Source organism: Phoca vitulina, unplaced genomic scaffold (assembly GCF_004348235.1).
Source record: "Phoca vitulina isolate PV1807 unplaced genomic scaffold, GSC_HSeal_1.0 scaffold2, whole genome shotgun sequence".
Taxonomy (NCBI): Eukaryota; Metazoa; Chordata; class Mammalia; order Carnivora; family Phocidae; genus Phoca; species Phoca vitulina.
In genome coordinates this window covers 56,492,518-56,511,934 of record NW_022589705.1, presented here as the reverse complement: position 1 = coordinate 56,511,934, position 19,417 = coordinate 56,492,518, and the positions used below count along the sequence as shown (strand labels likewise).

The 19,417-nt window shown below is 47.1% G+C and overlaps 1 protein-coding gene across 1 annotated transcript in view; it reads right to left on the bottom strand.

Moving 5' to 3' along the window:
* Positions 1-19,417, bottom strand: part of PLPP3 (phospholipid phosphatase 3) — an 82,120-nt gene that overhangs the window by 23,179 nt on the left and 39,524 nt on the right. The window contains exons 2-4 of the mRNA XM_032428150.1: positions 17,839-17,996; positions 3,246-3,526; positions 2,760-2,817 (exon numbers count right to left, since the gene is read on the bottom strand). Coding sequence (XP_032284041.1) covers positions 2,760-2,817; positions 3,246-3,526; positions 17,839-17,996 — 497 coding nt within the window. The remainder of the gene's footprint in view (positions 1-2,759; positions 2,818-3,245; positions 3,527-17,838; positions 17,997-19,417) is intronic.

The following is a 19,417-nucleotide window of genomic DNA, read 5'->3' as shown; positions in this document are numbered from 1 at the left end:
CAATGCTACACCCAACTGGTTCAAAGGTGATTTTCCTCAAGGCCCCCAGGGAAGCTGCACTGGGGGAGGCCAGGGTCTCCTCTGCCCACCTCCACTTCCTGAAGCTCCACAGAGAAGCACTGGGGGATGGGCCGGGGGCTGCTCTGAGTGCAGCATTTCCCACGGACCCTGACAGGCAGCAATTGTGCTCTAAAAAAGCTTTGCACATTGGACATTCAGAGGGTTGAGATCTCTGCGTAGCATCAGTAGAAGCAAGCCTGCCGAAGAGCACTGTCCTCCTTGGAATTTAGTCTCAGGGGTTGTTTCTGGGCAATATAACCTGAGAGCTAAAAATAGAGCCCTATGTTTATATGTTGTATATATGGGTATCCGTGAGTTGTGCATGTTAAAATGCGTGCATTTGCAAGGCTTCTCCAGTGTATGGTGTGTGCACGGCTGCGTGTGCGTGTGTAGTAAGATGCTAGGGCCATGGAGGACTAAGGAGGCTCTTCTCTTCCTCCCACCCTCTTCCCCTGCCTCCTTCCCTTCCTTCTTTCCAGAAACATACAGGCACTATAATTTTTTCCTCCCTCAAAGATGCGAACAGACGTTCGGTCCGAATATACCCCTCACTCCTCACCCCTGCAGAGGAGGTCTCTGGCTGTAATCACCGCTGGTAGGAGGTGGTCGTGGGGGTGGGGGCGAGGGGGCAGGTCCTCCATTAAAGCAGATCTGAAGAAAGGCGGGTTGCCGTTAGGGGAAATGGAAATGAGAGTTGGGAACTTATATTCTGTTTTTTTTTTGTTTTTTTTTTTAAGATTTTATTTATTTGACACAGAGAGGGAGAGGGAGAGCGAGCATGAGCAGGGGGAGCGGCAAGCAGAGGGAGAAGCAGGCTCCCCGCTGAACAGGGAGCCTGATGCAAGGGCTCGATCCCAGGACCCCGGCTTGACCAACTGAGCCACCCAGGCACCCTGGGAACTTATATTCTTTAAGTTTATCCTGGTGGGGTTGTTTTTGTGTTTTGAAGAGCAGTACCATGAAAAGAACAGACAGTGATCCTGGTGTCATCAAGACGAGCCTTCAAATCCATTTTCTCCCTTTTACAGGAGATGGAACTTTTATTACTAAAATTCTTAAGATTCGGGTTGGTTGGTTGGTTTCCAGCTGAAAACGAGGTAATCAAGATGCATCTCATCGAGTTACCGAGAGAACCGAAAGCTGTGGTGTGAGCTTGCCCCAGTGCCTGGTACACAGAAGGCACCAGAAACAGGTCAGCACCTTTATCTTTTCGGCGGCTGTAGAGCATACAGTGCAGAGTTGGTTTCAAAATTACCCAGTATTTTTCTCTTGGAAGAAAATGAAGGAATGGGAGAAAAATGAACACAGACCCACTCCTCCAAGCACCTTTGCAAAACACTGAAATTACATTTGTAAAATTGCTTCCAGACCCGGGTAAAGTATAAAAAAATGAAATAGGAAACTAAGTATCTTCGTTAAATTAGCTTTCTAAAAGCAAAGCAAAAGCAAAACAACAACAAATGAAGAAGGGGGAGGGGCACGCGATTCGTGAATAAATAAAATCCCCGCTTGAGGCTTTTCGGGGCCCACCTTTCGGCTCTGGATCCCAGGTAATGGGAAGCCCGGAGGCGTCCGGGCTTGGAAAGGATTGCAAGGGAAAACAAAACAAAACAAAACCCTTCTGCTAGTTTTTCCAAATCCTAATTATGTTTTTTAAGTAAGTCAAAATCAAAACGTTCTCTCTGCAAACAGCTTATGATCCCCTGAGCTACGTCTGACCTCTCAGCGCCTTCTTGCTCTTCATCAAAGGGGCCGAAAGCAGGAAGTGCCTTGGCACAGGGACCTCATTCAAGGGGAGAGGAAAGGCAGGGGACCGTATGTAACTCACAAAGAGAAACAGACCAGCCGCCCTCTGTGCTGCAGCTGGAGAGGTGGATCTGCACTGTCCCAGCGCCTCTAGGAAGTCAGAGCAGACGTGGCCATGGGAGGGGTGACACAGGGGTTCAGATCATGGCCCCACCACTAGCTGAGGAACCCCACCCCCACCCCCATCACACTGCTTAGCCTCCCGGGGCCTTGGTCTCTGGATCCCAGCAGCAGGGATACACATGTCATGCCTCACCATGTTATTATGAGATCACGTGTGCTCACGGAGGCAGAATTATTCTGTCACACTTGAAATCACTCTAAGTCGTCAGATAATGACAATTTTTAAAGCCTTTCCCTCAGCAGGGGATGGAGGAGGGCTGGCATGGCGAACACCACAAGGAATTTGATGACAGGGCTTGGATGTGAGCAATAGTGCTAGTGTCCGTGTAAATTCTGACAGTTCACGTGAACTCTCCGAGCCTTACTCAGTAATCCTTTCCCACAAAAGAGACAATATTACTTATAACCTAGGGTGCCTGGAAGGGTCAACTGAGTTAAATGGATGTTCAGAGAACAGGGCTTGTTACCATAAAGCGTGATATGAGTGTCTTTGTCACTTTTTAACTTCAAAATGGGTGCACAATCCTTATCAAACAGCCACGATAAATATTAATTTTATTTGAAAGATGAGAAACACCTAGAAAATAAAACAACTTCTCACTGATGCTATGGCAGAGCTCAAAACAGAACCTCATTTTTCTAGCTAACTTCCCTTTCAAGGATTTCACAATGAAGTCTATCCCTAACCATCCCAAGGGCTCTCTGCACAGAAGAGATTTAAGCTGGGGCTGGATGCTGCACTCCATTGGAATCAGAAGGAAGGTACTTACCACCAGATACAGCATAGTATACATGGAGAAGGAGGCGTGGCCAGAGAAGAAGGACTTCCTGCAAGAGCAAGAGAGGGCCATGAAAGGGCCATATTCACATGCCTGACACATGTTTGCCTGTCTGTCTTCCCTCCCTGGACTGTGACCTTGAGAGCAGCACCATCTTGTGTGGTTTTGCATCCTTTGTCGTGCTTTGGACACACTGTCTAGAACCTAGCAGGCACCCATGGATGCGTGAGTAAGCAAAAGAATGGATGAATGGATGGATGGATGGATAGATGGATGGACTTACCAGTGTTCTACCATACCTACTTATTTATCTATGTATCTAAATCATTTGACCCTGAGTTCCTTAAGAATGGGGACTATGCCTTATTCACCCCTTGAAACCAAAGCCCAGCACTGAGCTTGGCACCTCATGTAGTGTTCCCTGAACTGCCTGTATCCGGAGCGCGCACACTGTGACCATGGTAGGCGGTGACTCACCTGGCCTCCTGGACTTTGCTGTCATCACCTCTGCATTTGTAGTTTTCAATGTAGCCCTCGGAGCAGTTGATCTGGCTGAAATCGGGGTTGCAGACATTCAGGAAGTGAGGACGCAGGCGCCCTATGGAGACTTTGGCAATGTCTGTGAAGGACTGGCTGATAGCACAGCCGAAGAGGAAGCAGCCCACCTGCTTATAGAGGGCCGCCACGTAGGGGTTCTGAACCGTTGACCGGGACTTCTCCTTCAGGTAGTAGATGCGGTAGAACTCCCCAGTGATGATCTGAAAGGAAACCAACAGGGGAATTAGGCAGAATCGAGGCCTGTCATCAAAGTGGAGGTGGTAAAGGATATTCAGTGACATAAGAGAATGTTCAGTATATAATGGCAGGCTATAATCTAGAAAATCTCAATTTGCAGCACGCCTGGGTGGCTCAGTCGGTTAAGCATCTGCCTTCTTCGGCTCAGGTCATGATTCTGGAGTCCCGGGACTGAGCCCCAAATTGGCTCCCTGCTCAGCGGGGAGCCTGCTTCTCCCTCTCCCTCTGCCCCTCCCCCTCCTCGTGTACACGCTCACTCTGTCTCTCAAATAAATAAATAAAACCTTAAAAAAAAAAGGAAAATCTCAATTTTCTATTTGAGAAATATATGGACAGAAATATGCATGGAATGAAATATAGGAGTGCTAACACAGTCATTTTTCCCTTTTTGAAAAAGTCCCACATGGCCATATGGTACCTTTGTAACAACAAAAATATACAATCAAAAATATTTATACATAAACATATATAATATTAAATATATACATATATATATATAGATGTTGGGGCTCCTGGGTGGCTCAGTTGGTTGTGGCTCAGGTCATGATCTCAGGGTCCTGGGATCGAGTCCCGCGTCAGGCTCCCTGCTCAGGAGCCTGCTTCTCCCTCTCCCACTCTCCCTGCTTGTACTCTCTCTCTCTGTCAAATAAATAAATAAAATCTTTAAAATATATATATATATATATGTATGTTATATCTAACAGTTATATGTATTATTTTTAACAAAGAAAGAGACAAATAAAGACCCAGATATAGAAAAAAAGATTAGATGAACAATCAAGGACATGGTTAAGGCTTGGTGGCCAGAAAGTCAGAGGATCTGAGCCAATCTCAGGATACTGGGCTTCAGAGTCAGGGATCATCAGCCTTGTGTCAACACTGAGCCATGGTAGGGGTTTCTATAGGAAGGTGAATGCCCAAGAACATGTCTTGGGTTTGAGTCCCGGCTCTGCCACCTGCCTGGTGTCGCTTAGCCATGACAACCTCTCCAAGCTTCGGTTTCCTTCTCCATGAAAGGAGGCTGCACACGCCCTTGCCAAGTCGTTGGTTTAAATCTGGTAACATGGATGAGAAATGACCTGGGTCACAGAAAGTGATTCTTTCATTTTCCTTCTGAGAAGAATGCTGTGATGAGAACACTGGCCTACAAACCAAGGAACTTGTAACACCATGCCCTTCGGTGTTTGCAAATTTCCAAGCCTGCAGCCATTGTCTCCCATCTCCTCAATCCTAGAGGACAGCCAGTGAGTCTTGGCTTTCATACCCTTCCTCCATCCCAACGTGTTTACTCCTAACACTTAGGGGAGGCTTCTCAAGCCTGGGAAAAGAAAAGCCACCAGTTACTGATTACCCACTGCATACCAGGGATCACTCCGGTAGGCTTTATTTCATGAAATCCTGACAACAGCCATGAGACCGGTGTGGCTGAAGCTCAGACAGGGGAAGCAGCCCAACCCAAACTGCCCGGTTTTACAGTAAGACCGGGGGTCCAGCTTGTTCTCCGTAAGGCCACTGCCCGTGATGCCTACACAGCAGAGGACTCTGGTCACGCCCAACCACACAGCCTGCTGCTCTTGTCTTAACTCCATCGCACAGCCCCGGCCACTTCCTGATGGCAACCACAGTCCAGGGACAACAGCAGTCAACTCATCATGCACCACAGAGCTCCTTTTACAGTTTCTCACAGGGCAGGGTGATGAGCCACACTTGCTCTTTCAGGGAGCACAGATCATGTTCCCAACCACGAGGGAAGTAATAGACGGACATATCCGGGCACTCCTTTTCAAAGTCTCCCGTTATTGTTTTACAGCTGGGGAAGGGGTCGAGGCATGGGGTCTGGTCCAAGTTCTCAAGGGCTCCCAAGTGCAGCGGGGGGATGGCCAGGTAGAAGGGAGATGCCAGCTGGGCCCAGGGGGCCAGCAGGTGTGGGAGCGAGAACAGCCACCAGCACTGCTAACGTTTGTGCAGCGATTCTGTGTTTATAAATACCTGATTAGTTCTAAGTGCCACACTCTGGCTCCCAGATTGCACTGAGTGTGATCCTACGTTACAGAGAGATGGTCAAAGGCCAGTCCAGCGCAGTCCTGGCTTAGCCATTCTCTGGGAGAGCACCTGATCTCACAGATGTGCTCAGGCATTACTGGTTGAATGAATGAATGAATGAATGAATGAAAGCAGGACCGTAGTCTTCATAGTTGTTTTATTACAAAACTGGAAATATCCTCTAAATGTTACCAAAAGTCCTTTGATAACATGTTGCAGAGATTAAAACCTGAGAAGCATAGCACGTCAGAAATGAAAGGGTCCATTATACATGGAAGAAACTGAGGTCCAAATTAACTCGCAAGGAAAGATTGGACCCAGGTGTTCCAGCTCCCCACCCAGCATTCTTTCCTACCATTGCTGGTCTAATTCCCCTTTGAACCTGTTTATACTTTTACCCTGTGTAACCTTGCAGGCTAACAGGTTCCAGATGTTCACTACCACCATCATGCTCTTTCTTCTTTATTTATAAATCATGCTCACATGACTTTGGAGGCAGGGAGATGGCCACTCAACTAGAAGGCAGTGGCCAGAGTTCAAGTCCCTACTCACTGAGTGAATCTGAGATAAGCCAGTGTCTCCATTTGCAAAATGAGGGCGCTTGACTCTGTAATTTATCACTTCATAATTGCAATGACATTCATTTTCAACTCTCCTGTGCTACGTCCACCACTGGCCTCCCCACCAAGCAAAGGTAATAAGCAACAGCAGAGGACAGTACTTTCTCAGAGACGATGCCACGGCTACGGGACACAACCAAGGCCCCACGCACAAGGCCCTCCCTGCCCTTGGATGGTTCCTGAGTCCCTTGATGTGTCACAGCTGCAAATTAAGAAACTCTAAACTGACTTGGCTTGAGCCTGACTTCCTATTTGATGCTGAAAAAGAACACGTGGCATTTCACTGCCAACCAGCATCTCGTACGTGAATTTACTGATTAATCTCAGGTGAGTCACCTTTCTGCTTCGGCCACTTCAGGGAGAAAGGTTTGGATTACAACTCAAGGACACCTTTCAGCTCTAACATCCCTTCATTCTAAAACTTTGGTTTCAGTGTCACAGGCCTGCACCCGGCAAACCACCAGTTAAAATGCTTCCTGCTCTCACGGGAGGAGAAAGAGGTAAAGAAGGCATTTCATGGCATCTCAAATTCCTAATAACAAAGCTATTAACAGCAGTAACCTTGTACATTTCTTTTGTACTTTACAGTTTCATTTGATCTGTGATTCTGTGAAGAACTTATACCCATTGTATAGCTGAGGATGGTAAGGCACTGAGGGACAGGCACTTAGCTGAAGGAATTGAGGCTTCTAAGTGACAGAGCTGAAGTAGAGCCCAGATAGTTCAAAGACACACAACAGACTATATCGACAGAATTTTTTGTTACAGATCTTCCTCGACTTACGGTGGGGTTACGTCCTGATAAACGCATCCTAAGTGGAAAATATCCTAAGTCAAAGATGCACTGAATACGCCTAACCTCCTGAACATCATAGCTTCGCCTAGCCTACCTTAAACATGCTCAGAACACTGACATTAGTCTACAGTTGGGCACAATCAACACCATAAAGCCTTTTTTATAATTAAGTGTACAATAGCGCATGTAATTTATTGGATACTGCACTGAAGGTGAAAAAGAGAATGGTTGCATGGGTACAGAAAGGCTGTTTACCCTCGCGATCGCAGGGCTTGACTGGGAGGTGAGGCTCACTGCTGCTGCCCAGCATCACGAGAAAGCACCGTACCATGGATCCTTAGCCCATGAAAAAAAAAATCAAAATGGAAAATCAAAGTATGGCTTCTACTGAATGCATATTGCTTGCACACCATCGTAAAGTCGAAAAATCGTAACTCAAACCACCATAAATCGGGGATCAGCTGTATTTCTATCGTTTATTAAAAACGATTTCCACTGCAGAACAGCAATTGCGTATTTTCAAGGACAGGGCCAGGCTGAAGCCATTTAGCAGACACATGACTCCAGGACCACATGGCTTCTGGGGCAGCCCTGACAGATCTCGCAGTTAATGAGCAACAAATTATGTATTTTCTCTATCCCCTTGTACAGAAGGGTCGGGGAGTCGACAACACAGCCATAAATCATCATTATGAACCAGCCGGACTTGGCTTCTTGTAATCCTAACCCTTAAAAGACCATTGAATGAGATTCAGGCTGTGAGAGGCGGCCCAAATACCTCACCTCTGCAGAAGAGGCAAAGGTTTAAATTGTTCTCTGACACGTTACACACCTAACGCCGGAGTTCCAGATTTACTGCTTTCGGACCTTATTCATTACTCACAATGTTTTTATTCCTGGGTAATAAAATCAGCTCTTCCCTCCCCCTACAAAGGCTCAGGCCCCACCCGGGACTCCCGCCCCTCCCTCCCCCCCAGCCCTCATTTCTGCTACAGTCAGCAAGGTTGTGATATGTAAATTTCACTACCCAGAAGAATGCCTTCAATGTTGATCCCTTTCTGAAACAGCGAGCAAGCGAGCAACAGATTCTGGGGCGAATGGCAAGCTGCCAGGCAGCAGAGGAGAATTCTCCCCGACCTGCCTTTTAAAGCACTTGGCACAGAAATCTGGAAACTAATAAAGTGGGAAAGCATTGCAATTAAGCTCCGAGGGGACAGAAAGGGATCGTTCCTTGCCTGAGAACGGTTAATGGTTTGTCCCCATCTCCAAGAGAGCCCTTCTCTACCTATCCTTTCTGGTGTCAAAGAGCTCCACTGCCCACATGTTCACAAATATCAAAGTGTTCTGGGGAGGAAATTTGGAGATCATTGACTTTTTGGAAAGGAGAGAGCACGGGGTGGTCAAAGAGGCACTGATTTTGGAACTAGAAAAACCTGTCTGAATCCCATCTCTTACCTTAGGCAAGTGGCTTCACCTCTCTGGGCTTAGGTCTCCTCATCGATAAAAATAAAATGAATACCATCCACCTGGTGGGATTGCCAAGGGATGCAAGGAGGTGATGTGCCAAATGCCTGGCCCCCAGCAGAAGACCCCTCCAAAAGTTAATTTTTTTCTCTTTCCCTTAGAGAAGAGGAAACAAAAAATGAACACACACTTGTAGAATTTATCTTTTCTAAGATCCTTCCAAAAGTTCCTTGGAAAAGAACATTCCAAATTGAACAGTTTGGAAGTACCGCCCCTCCAGAGTAGGACCAGAAAATATGTGTATGGATACATTGGTTTTGACCATTGTATCTACAGGATGTCTTTCTTAGGGGAACAAAGCAGAAGAGAAGTCTAAACCCCAGGCAGCAAGAGAAGGCCTACGGTACTGTTTATGTCATTTGTCACATTCCCCTCTATAAATGATCCCAAGAAAAGTTAAGACTTTTGCACAGCATCCCAACAATCCCTCTTCGAGAGATTGCTGAGCTCGAAAGACAAACTTCCCTATTTTCTGATCTGCTTGAATAATAATATTTGCGCAGCACTTTACAACTTACAAAGCATTTTCACATCCATTGCATTATCTGCTTCTCACAACACCCTAGGAATTACTAAATTATTGTCACCACTTTATAAGTGAGTATGGGGAAGGCCAGAGAGGCCGGTGAATCAGGCTTTATCAGAAATTCGGCGATGACAGGGCTGTTACTGCAGTGTGGACCCCACTCCAGTCCTTGTGCCTTGTCCCACGGCATGAAGCCGGCTTTCTCTGCCAAGTCCTGGCAAGCAGCAGGATCTGTGTTTCCAGGGAGATGGATGCTCCTAGAGCACCTGGTAAGGTCACATACTCGTCATGCACTTGCATACCTCAGTCCCTGCTAGCCACAGAGCGCCAAGCTGTTCTTTTACATCTCAGTTATGCATATTAATGAACTTCTTTCCGCCCAGAACAGACTCATTCATTCAACAAACCCTGGATGATGGACAACAAAGAAGGGAGAATCATTTTTCTCAGTCCCAAGCGAAAGGAAAAATATATTTGGGTCCTGCTTCTAAGGATGGAGCCAGGAGTGTAACTGTATTTTCTCTGAAGCTGGATGCTCCATCTAGTACAACAAGATGCAGTATCTTTAGTGACTAGAAAGAATTGATGAGAAATTTAATCTTCGTTTCTTCTCCCACTTGGTTGTCTTCAGCCTCTTGGCAGGGGATCAGTGCCCTGCAGACGGGGGCACACGGGGAAAGGCGAGGACAGAGCTCTGTGCAAGGCCACCAGTGGAGTTTCTGGGCCCTGTGGGTCAGTCAAAACTCCAATATCTAGAATATAGACAGCAAAGAGGCCAGAGAGAGGCCACAGAAGCTAATTAGGACTGAAATCAGTGGTGGTTGCCCGAAGCTCATACGCTTTATGAAGAAGGCAGTCTGGAGCATGAAGCATCATTTTCCTAAAGGTCGGGGACTCAGAACCACGGGTCTCCTAGATGACAGCCCTGCCTGCCCTTGCAAAGGGGTCCTGAATGGGTTTTCTGTAGCACTGCCTGCTGCCCATCTCTTACTCTGTTTTGACACCAAATTCCCTAAACTTTCTGAGTATCGCACCACGGTGCTTTTCTTCCTATTTCTCAAACACCTTTCTCCTTCCAGTGGCTCCCCCCTTCAGGGTTCTATCAGATAAATGTGGGTCTTCCTGGGGCTGAAGCCTGGCCTTTCTGCTGTGATCTCTGCTGCTTCAACAGTTTGAATTATTACCTCTGGGAAGATGACCACCCAAAGGACATCTCTCTCTCTCTTTCTCTCTCTCGTTTCAGCTCACCCCTTATTCCAATCAGTCCTCTTCCAATCTTCTGCCACATCTCCCAACTAGCTATCACCGGTAACATCAGCATGCCAACCTATATGATCACACTCATTCCAACTTCCATCCCAAACCTCACTGCTCTTCCCTTCATCTCTGTTCCAGTCACCACCATACAGGTGGTGCAAAGACATGACCCTGCAGACCTCACCTCCTTATCCCACTGTCATCCAATTCTGGTCATCCTACTTCTGCAAGCTGTCTCCCATCCATCTCTTCCTCTCTCTTCCCCTTGCATTGTCTCTACCATGGTCCAGGCCTCATCCTCACCTTGGCTGCAAAACTGACAAAGCTAGCTTCAAACACTTTCATCAGTCTCTAGCTCATTAATTCGGGTAGAAACTCCTTGACATTCAAGGCATTTCACAATCTCACTGTGCTCTTTTTCTACCCTATCTCTATCTACTCCCTGATGCTCTATTTCTCCAGCCAAACAGGTTTGTTTTACATTTCCTGAAAACACTCCATTGTTTGAGCTTCTCATCCCTGAAGCAATCCCTTCTGCCTGGAAGGCCAGGCTCTCTGATGAAAGTCCCACCTGCCCTTCAAAGTAGAGCTCCAGTGTCAACTCGCAGATGGGGTTAGAGTTCTGGCTCTTCTAACTCAGGGGTCTTGGACGACTGAGCGCTCTAACTCTCAGTTTCCTTATGTGTAAAATGGGGACGATGCCAGTACAAAGAGCTCCAGGGCCACTGTGATAATTAAGTGGGACTAGTGCTCCATGGACGATGATAATGGCAATGATGATGGAGTCTTCAGCAATGAAAGTAAGTGATCTTCCTCTGAATTCCCATAGCAGCACTTTACTTAGCCCTCACACCATCTACTGCCTTTGGCCTCTTTTGTCCTTGAAGCTCTCAGCTCCGGGGCCCACCACCAGCAGAGAGTGCTCTGGCTCCCCTCATGTTCTCTGACCAGCTCCTCAGTCTCCCTGAGAGTAACAGTGCAGTTGGTCTTCTCCTTGCCCGGCTTCCCCTTTGGACCATCGGCTCCTGGGGGTAGTATCTGTGTCTCGTACACCAGCTGCAGGCAGAGGTGTCTCCCACAATGCCTGCTTGTTCTAAGGGAGGTCTCACCAAGCATCCACCTACAGCAGGCTACTGCCTCCTGCAAAAACCACTTCATACAGAACACTACTGCACACCGTCGGTCTTAGGATCTTACGCAGTCATCTGCCCAGTGGTCTACATGTGTTGCCTTCCTCCATATATTGAGCTCTCCAAGCAAGCCCAGAAACTACACGTTTTTATAGCTCATGGAATAAAGAGCACTCTGCATAGCACCTAGCACAGAGTAGGCATTCCATAAATGTCAGTTCAAGCACTGGGCTTTGAAGCCAGAGAGACTTGGGTTTTAATTCCTGCTCCCTCATTCACTAAACAGAGAGTAACCATGCACTAGCAGCCTCTCCCTCTTAAGCCTCATACCCTGCCCTATTTGTAAAAGAGGGTAATTAATACCTACCTCATCTAACTGTTGAAGAGGATTTAAGATAAGGCATTAGTCCCCCCACCATTGGATAGCTTGTAAATGTTATCAGATTCTCCACCCCATTCCCTAACATACACCCACTGACTCACAGAATGGATTTCTCAGCCTTCAGAGCATTATCACTTAAAATGGATAAATTAAAAACCACTTTCATACTGGATACATTTTCCAAGTAGTCATTAACCCCTAAGAGCTACAGAGAACGAAGGAAGAACTGCTGCAACTCTCACTTCTGCCAGGGGCTGGATGTGTGTGTGGTGTGTGTGTGTGTGTGTGTATGTATGTGTGTACAAACTAAATTCTAATCCCAATGCCTGTGTCTGTTAAATGGCAAATAGATGCCCCATCCCACCAGCCCCTCAGGGATAAGAAGGTCTCAGAAGAACTCTGTAGCCATCTGATCAGGGAACGAACCAGTTGAAGGATTCATGTGGCCACTCTCCGTGGGTGGTCCTGGTAATTGCACAGATGTAGTGGATTGTAAACTGGGGGACCGGGTCTCCTACCAAGGCACCACTGGGCCAGCCCGACTTCACTGTTTTCAGAGTTGAAAACTTGCCCTAACCTTTAATGAGAAGGCAATCTTGGGGAACCTTGTTTTCTTGGCACTGGTCTCTCAGATAAAGGGGGCTGGGGGGTGGGGAGGAAGTAATGAAGTCCAGATGTGGGCACACTGAAGCCCGATCCTGAATAAACAAGTCTTGGAGGTATTAAGCTCTTCTTCTTGTCTCTCCAGCGAGAAATCTGCGTGTCCTACAGAGCCTGTTCCCATGCGCATCATGGGCCGTATTTAAGATTTTAGGGAAGCAGATGGGATACTTTTCCCTTCTGCATAGGTCCTCTGACATCTCCTGGCCTAATGCTTTTGATTTTCTGCCCAAAATATATGGCTTGTGATTTCTACAAACACATACTGAGCACCGCAGTCTGTGCCCTGCACGAGCAGTTCAAAACCAGACCAGGCCGGTCCCTGTATTGCAGCTCACAGGGTAACCGAAAAATAAATAAGTAAACACACAGGACAGTTCCACACAGTAACTGCAAAGTCAGAGGCTGGCCCAGGGAATCTCTGGGACCTTTGGAAGGTGGGGGAGGAGGCAATCAAGGAATGTTTCTTGGAGAGAGAGATGTCTGCCTGGAGTTTATTTAGTACCTACATGGGCAAGAGGGAAAGCCTGGTCTCGGCCTTCTAGGAACCTGTTATCTAGCTGGGGAGACAAGACCCGGACACAGATCATACTAGTAGGACAGAAGTATGGAAGGTGCTATTTGTCTGTCTGAGATGCAACTAGGGCAGAGGTGTACCACTGGGCCCCCAGCACCTGCTACCTTGGGGGTGCCTGAGAAGTAGCTGTGGAGGGCAGGCAGGCAGGCTTTACAAAGCAGCAGTGGTGCCATTATTTAGGGAAAAAAGAAAAAAAGAAAAGAAAGAAAAAGGTGCCTTTGAATCAGAGGACCCCTGGTCTGGCCCTGCCACTAATTAGTTATGGGAAAGTCACTTAATATCCTTGATCCCCAGTTGCCTTAGCTGTAACAATCCACCTCCCAGGACCACCACCAGGTGCAAATCAGGGAATGTGCACATAATGTGCACTTGGTTAACTGTAGGACACTACGGAAATGAAAAGGATGATTCTCGCTGAAGACACACATAATGTCACTTGATTTGACCTCCAGAAAAACCCTACGGAGTTGGTGAACTACCGTTACCAATTTACAGAAAAGGAAGGTATAGTTCTTTTCCAAAGGGGTCTGATAATGAATAAGCACAAAAGTTAGGACGCGAACCTAAACCAGATGATGCCAAAGTCTGAGCTTCTTCTCCAGTGAGGAATATTACAGAAGTCACATTCAACAGGATCTTTGAGGAAAAGTAGAATTTATACGGCCAGAGGGAGAAGGGGATGCACCCATGACTCATCCATGCTTCAACTCCTAGATATTAAGAATCTATACAAACCACTTTCAGGGTCTGACCAAGGCACGCACTGAGCCCATGTTTATTTAAAATGAATCCTGAGCATTTTTTCCATATTAAAATCTTCGCCCGTAATACTCTTCACAGTGTAGAGCAAGGCAAACTGAGAGGAGGCTAGGTAGGGGGTGATACTTCACTGGTTTTGCTCCTAATCTCACGGCCGCTGGAGTCATTAAACCTTTACAAGGCAGGGACAAGAACCACTGCTTTGTGGATTTGGAAAGAATTCCTATTATGCTATAATTCCAGAATCTGAGATATGTCTGAAAAAGAAGTCAAAACGACTAGATTTTTCCATATCTCCTGCCATAAAAAGGTGTCTGCTTTCTCTATAACTGCTGATGATCTGCATGCCCACATCACACTAAACTGCACCGGCCCCCCACTCCTTTGTTGTGGGGACACTCAAACTGGAGCAAGGGCATCCAAATCAGTCAAGGCTTCTCTTGTTGTTTTAAACAAACTCGAGGTCAGCAGGAGAAGGCCCCGGGCAGCAAGTTGCAGGATGATTAGATTTCCAGCCCTGGGTCCCCCTCCACCCTCCCCAACTGTCATTCACGCCCCCTGATCAGAAGCAGATCCTGGATGGAGCCAGCCAGGCTCTATGACCAGTCATAATGGGAAAGGGGGAAATGTGTTGTTGTTGTTTAATTTAGGCCGTATATAGCTTTTCCAGAATTGAGTATACTAAAGTGAATTACTCATTTTTCCTCTGAGGTCTCTGCTTCAGCTTGTTTCCATGAGGACTCTAGTACCTAATGGCAGGTTAAGTGGGTAAGCAGACCTCATGATGAGCCCACATCTCACACGTGCGTCCAGCTGAAGTGCAGGGGAAGCTGGACCCGGAGGTAAAGTCCTCCTGCAAAGAGCACTGGAGGGCGAGTCCAGAGATCTGTGTTTTAGTGAATTAACTACAAGGGAAGAGCGGGAGACAGGATGGGTTCAAGGCTGGAGCTCCTTCCCTGATTCGATGTTTATTAGGCATGAGGTCTTGGCAAAGTCACTTCACCACTTTTTGACTGTTTACTCATCTACAAAGAAAACAGTTAACATTTATTGAGTATACTATAGGTGCCAGGCACTGAGTTACTTTACATACATCATCTCCATTTAATAGATGAGCCTACTGAAGCTCACCGGGGTTAAGTAGCTTGCTGCACATTCCACAGCAGGAGTTCAGATATGCTCGTACGTTCAACCCCTATGCTAAACGGAGGGAGACCTTTAAGATTACCTAGCTGTTGGGGCTTCTGCAAGGGTGGAATGCTTAAACATGGTTCACAGGTTTCTACGGCACATAACAGCCCCTAACAAAGGCTCATCCTATGTCCAAGGCCGTGGCACGTGACTGCCTGTTTCAAGGAAACCTGAGAGGTCAAGGAGCACTTTAATTAAAACACCAACATGACATGAGGAGAGAAGCAAGCCAAACTAAACTCCTTGAAGCAGATCTTTCTCAGAAATGCTAGCATTTCAAGAGGAAGAAGGGGCTGGTCTTGGCCAACAGCAGGGAAAGAGCTGCTGAGCAGGAGTTTTGCTTGAAGAAGGAAGCACCGGAGAGAGGGGCAGCCCTCAGCGAAGCTTCTTTGGCACCCTGTGTCCATATAACCCAGCACAACAAAGTCCGTTCCCACAAACAATGGCGTTGGAGTCTCAAAGCCGACCCCATGAGTGAATGCGAACACAGATGAGGAAAATGAGGGCTGCAGAGAGCGGCGGTTCGCCAGGTTCACGTGCCTCTGAGGAGTGCCACTGCCCACTGCACGGGGCCTGGGAGCTGTCCCACCAGGCAAGCCCATGTTAACTGCATGCAGAGAGGGCAAAGGGCACGTGACACCCCGTCCCCATGCTATTCTTATCTTAACCACTCCTGGGTTATAGTCGGCTTCCTAGAAGCACTCAATTAACTGATCCTCCAAGTGTCAAAAACACCTGTTCAAACCTTAGTACAAGATATTGTACAATTATTTGCCTTCCGTGACAAACTTCTTTTCCACGAAAAGCCATTCTTCCTACAGAACTCACCCCCACACTGTCAATTTGGAGCAAATAGTAAAATTAGATTTTATATCTTCAGTTTCTGAACACAAAGATCCTCAGTCCACCTTTAAGAAACTACTAGAGTTGCCAAATGGACTGTTTTTATTTTAAAGGTTGGAAAGAATTCTACTAGTCCCCATCCCCCTTCCCAATTTCAAACTGTTGATTGTGTGCCTGGTTTACGATGTTATTAAAAAACAAAGAGGGGTCTCAAAGTTTACAACCAACCCCCAGAGTGGGGAAGTCAAAAGAAAAACTTCATGAAGTGTGGTTCAGTACCATCAGCAGCTTGCATTTGATCCAGAATAGGCAAGAGTAGCCAACTGCCTATCTCTTGAGCAGTTAATTTGGATAGGACAGCCACTCTCAGTTTGAAATCAAGTCTGCAAAATGGAAAGAGGGCTATCAAATAAGCTAGGGATAGGCTTGAGCCCCAATTTTTATTTGCTGTAGACTTTGAGCATATCATTTAACCCCTTTTGAGCTTCTGGTTTTCCAGTTGTATAATGGGGATATTAGCACTTAACTTGCATGTAGTATTCTTAACTTTAGCTTCCTTCCTTCTTGGCTTCTAAGACAGGTCAAAGATAAGCTTCCAGGTTCTGGCTAATATAAACATGACTCAAGGATCTGAGAGGAAGAATTTATGACCTTGGTGGACAGGACGCCCGTCCCTTATGCCCACACGGCTGGGGTTCAAGGGCAGAGAACAAACAGAAAATTCTGGAGGTGGAGCATGGACAGCTGTGAAAATGTAGGACTCACAAATTACAAGACCGGATCACCATCGGATTACCACCGGATTACTCTCCCCACCCCTGCCCCAAATGGGCACATCTAAAACAGGGTGGCCATACCCCAATTGCCACGAGGTGACCATTGCTCAAAATAATTCTGGAGTTGGTCCCAAAGTCTGTGGTACATTTTTGCATCCTCAATGAGGACTTCACCCTTTAAGGGAAGATCTATATATTTACACTTGCACGTGAGTAACCTGTTTGGCAATTGAGAGTTTGCAAAGTATTTCAATATTCATGACCTCTCTTACTCTTCATCGTAATAGTATGAAGCAAGATGGTCATTCCTGGTTTTAAGAATGTACAGCCTGTCAGTGGAGTGCCAGGTCTAGAACCTCGGTCTCTCGATTTCAAGTCCCATTTTATCTTCACTTTGCCACCTGGATGTGAGAAGGGAACGATATGCCAGAGAACACCAGTGGGATGACCACTGTTCCAGCAGCATAGCCATGGTGTGAAGACAGCCCAGAAAATGCCTGTGACATCTGATGGCATCTCCTCCCCCTCTTCTGGGGCTCAGCGTCATGGCTCAGAGCTCAGACTCTGAGCTAAGGGGTACCTGGGTTCAAATCATAACTCTGCCATTCCAAGTGAACTTGAGCAAATTATTTTTACTCCTGCAGACCTCAGTTTCTTAACTTGTAGAATAAAGATAAGAACAGTATCTAGACTTCACCAGATGGTTGTGAGGATCATGCAGGCCAAGTATTTTAAGGGGGACTTTGCGTACTTTCATGATACTTTTAGTATATACGTGCATATATAGATTATACTCCTGGTGTATACATATATACATATATATTTAGTATTTGAAAATACTTTTTTTTTTTAAAGATTTTATATGTTTGTCAGAGAGAAAGAGCACGAGCTGGGGGAGGGGCAGGCAGAGGGAGAAGCAGGCTCCCTGCTGAGCAAGGACCACACACCCCCCCCATTTGGGACTTGATCCCAGGACCCCGGGATCATGACCTGAGCCAAAGGCAGATGCTTAACCAACTGAGCCACCCAGGTGCCCTGGAAAATACTTTTACTAATAGCATTAACCACATGAAATAAACAGTATTAATCAAATCAAATTCTACTTCATCTGCCAACTGTGCTGGCTCAGATATTCTGAAATGGGATCCAGGGGCGGTGAGCAGGGTTGAGGACGGTGGCCCGGACGCTTACCGCGAGGATGGCGATGACAATCCCCACGGCGCAGAGCACGGCATCGTTTATCGTCTCACCGGTTTTCGGGGGATACTTGATGCTCTCGTCATTGCAGTAAAACCCTCGGTGGTAAGGCTTGATGGTGCTTGTCTCAATGATGAGGAAGGGCAGGCCAGCTGCTCAAGATGGAGCCACCACAGGGACCAGGAAAAAAAAAGAGAGAAAGAGAGAGAAAGGGAAAACATCAATAAAAGGAGGCCAGAGAAGCACTGACCGACAGCAAAGACCACCCTGAACAAGAGCATTGACAGGGATAGTAATTCCTTGCATTTGTAGCGACGTCGGGACCACAGAGAGCACTCAGGACATGCATGCCCTTCCTTCCTGGTCACCCCCAACAGGAGCACAGAATGACCCTCTTGTCTTGTCCAAGAGCGTGTGCTGTGGGAGGCAGAAGAGCTGGGGCAGGAGCTTTGCCCCTGCACACAACACCCTGCTAAAGTTAGACCCAATTTGTAATAATGACCAACAGAGCCTCAAGTCTAATGACGTCTTGTTCTCCAGGTGCGCCAGCCGTCACCATTCCCCCTTGGAGAAGCTCATCCCAAGGCTCTGCTGCTTGGAGCAGGGAAGGCCTTGGAGTCACAGAACCTGAATTTGAATCTCAGATCCACCACTCCCTAGCAACGTGGCCTTTGGTTCTAATTCTGTCTTCCTGCGCCTCAGTTTCCTCACAAATGAGTTGTGGGGACGAGGAGGGGAGAATGAAGCCCATAGGACTTCTAGTGTGGTGCCTGGTACATAGTAGCTGCTCAGTGGTGCCCTTTTCAACCTCTTTCTTCCACTGAAGAATCACTAACAAGACTATGCGAGCTGAGTGGGGCCCTGCCGCACCAGGTCGCCCTCGCAGCTGCTGCCAGTTTATCAGTGTTAGCTCAGATGCCGTTCTCTTAAAGGTCATGGCAAATGGATTCCATCACCTGCCAGGAAAAGCTCCTCATAACACTGAAGCAAAAAGCGAAGGCCTACAGTATCTCTTGTCTGATCATTGCAACGGCCTCCACATCGGTCTCCTGGCCTTCACTGTCTCTCACACGTATCTACCAGTTCACTTTCCTGACCACGAGCATGTCACTGCCTTGCTTAAGTCTCTTCAATGGCTCCCCATTGCACAGGACGAGATAAAGTCCCCAAGTCTGACCTCTGGGGTTCCCTGTGACCTGGACCTCCTCTCTCTTGACTCATGGTCTGCTGCCCTCCTGGACACGGCCTCCATGGAGACAGTACACAGAGACTGTGTTTTGGTTCATACTCTTCTCTCAGACTGGAAGACCTCTTCTTCCCCTACCACCCAAGTTCAACACCAAGCTGCCATGCCACTTCACAAAGTCAAAGGTGAGCCGCTGTTAGGACTGGGGAAGACCAAGAAAAATATCTTGTTAACAGCCAGCACTGACGGAACAGCTAACGCCAGCAATGTGGAAGGTACTTTATACCCATTTTTGCATTGAACCTTCCAACAACCTGAAGCGGTCACATTAAATCATCATGTAAGCACCCGTCGTTCATCTTCAAGCGAAGAGAACAGAGACTAAGA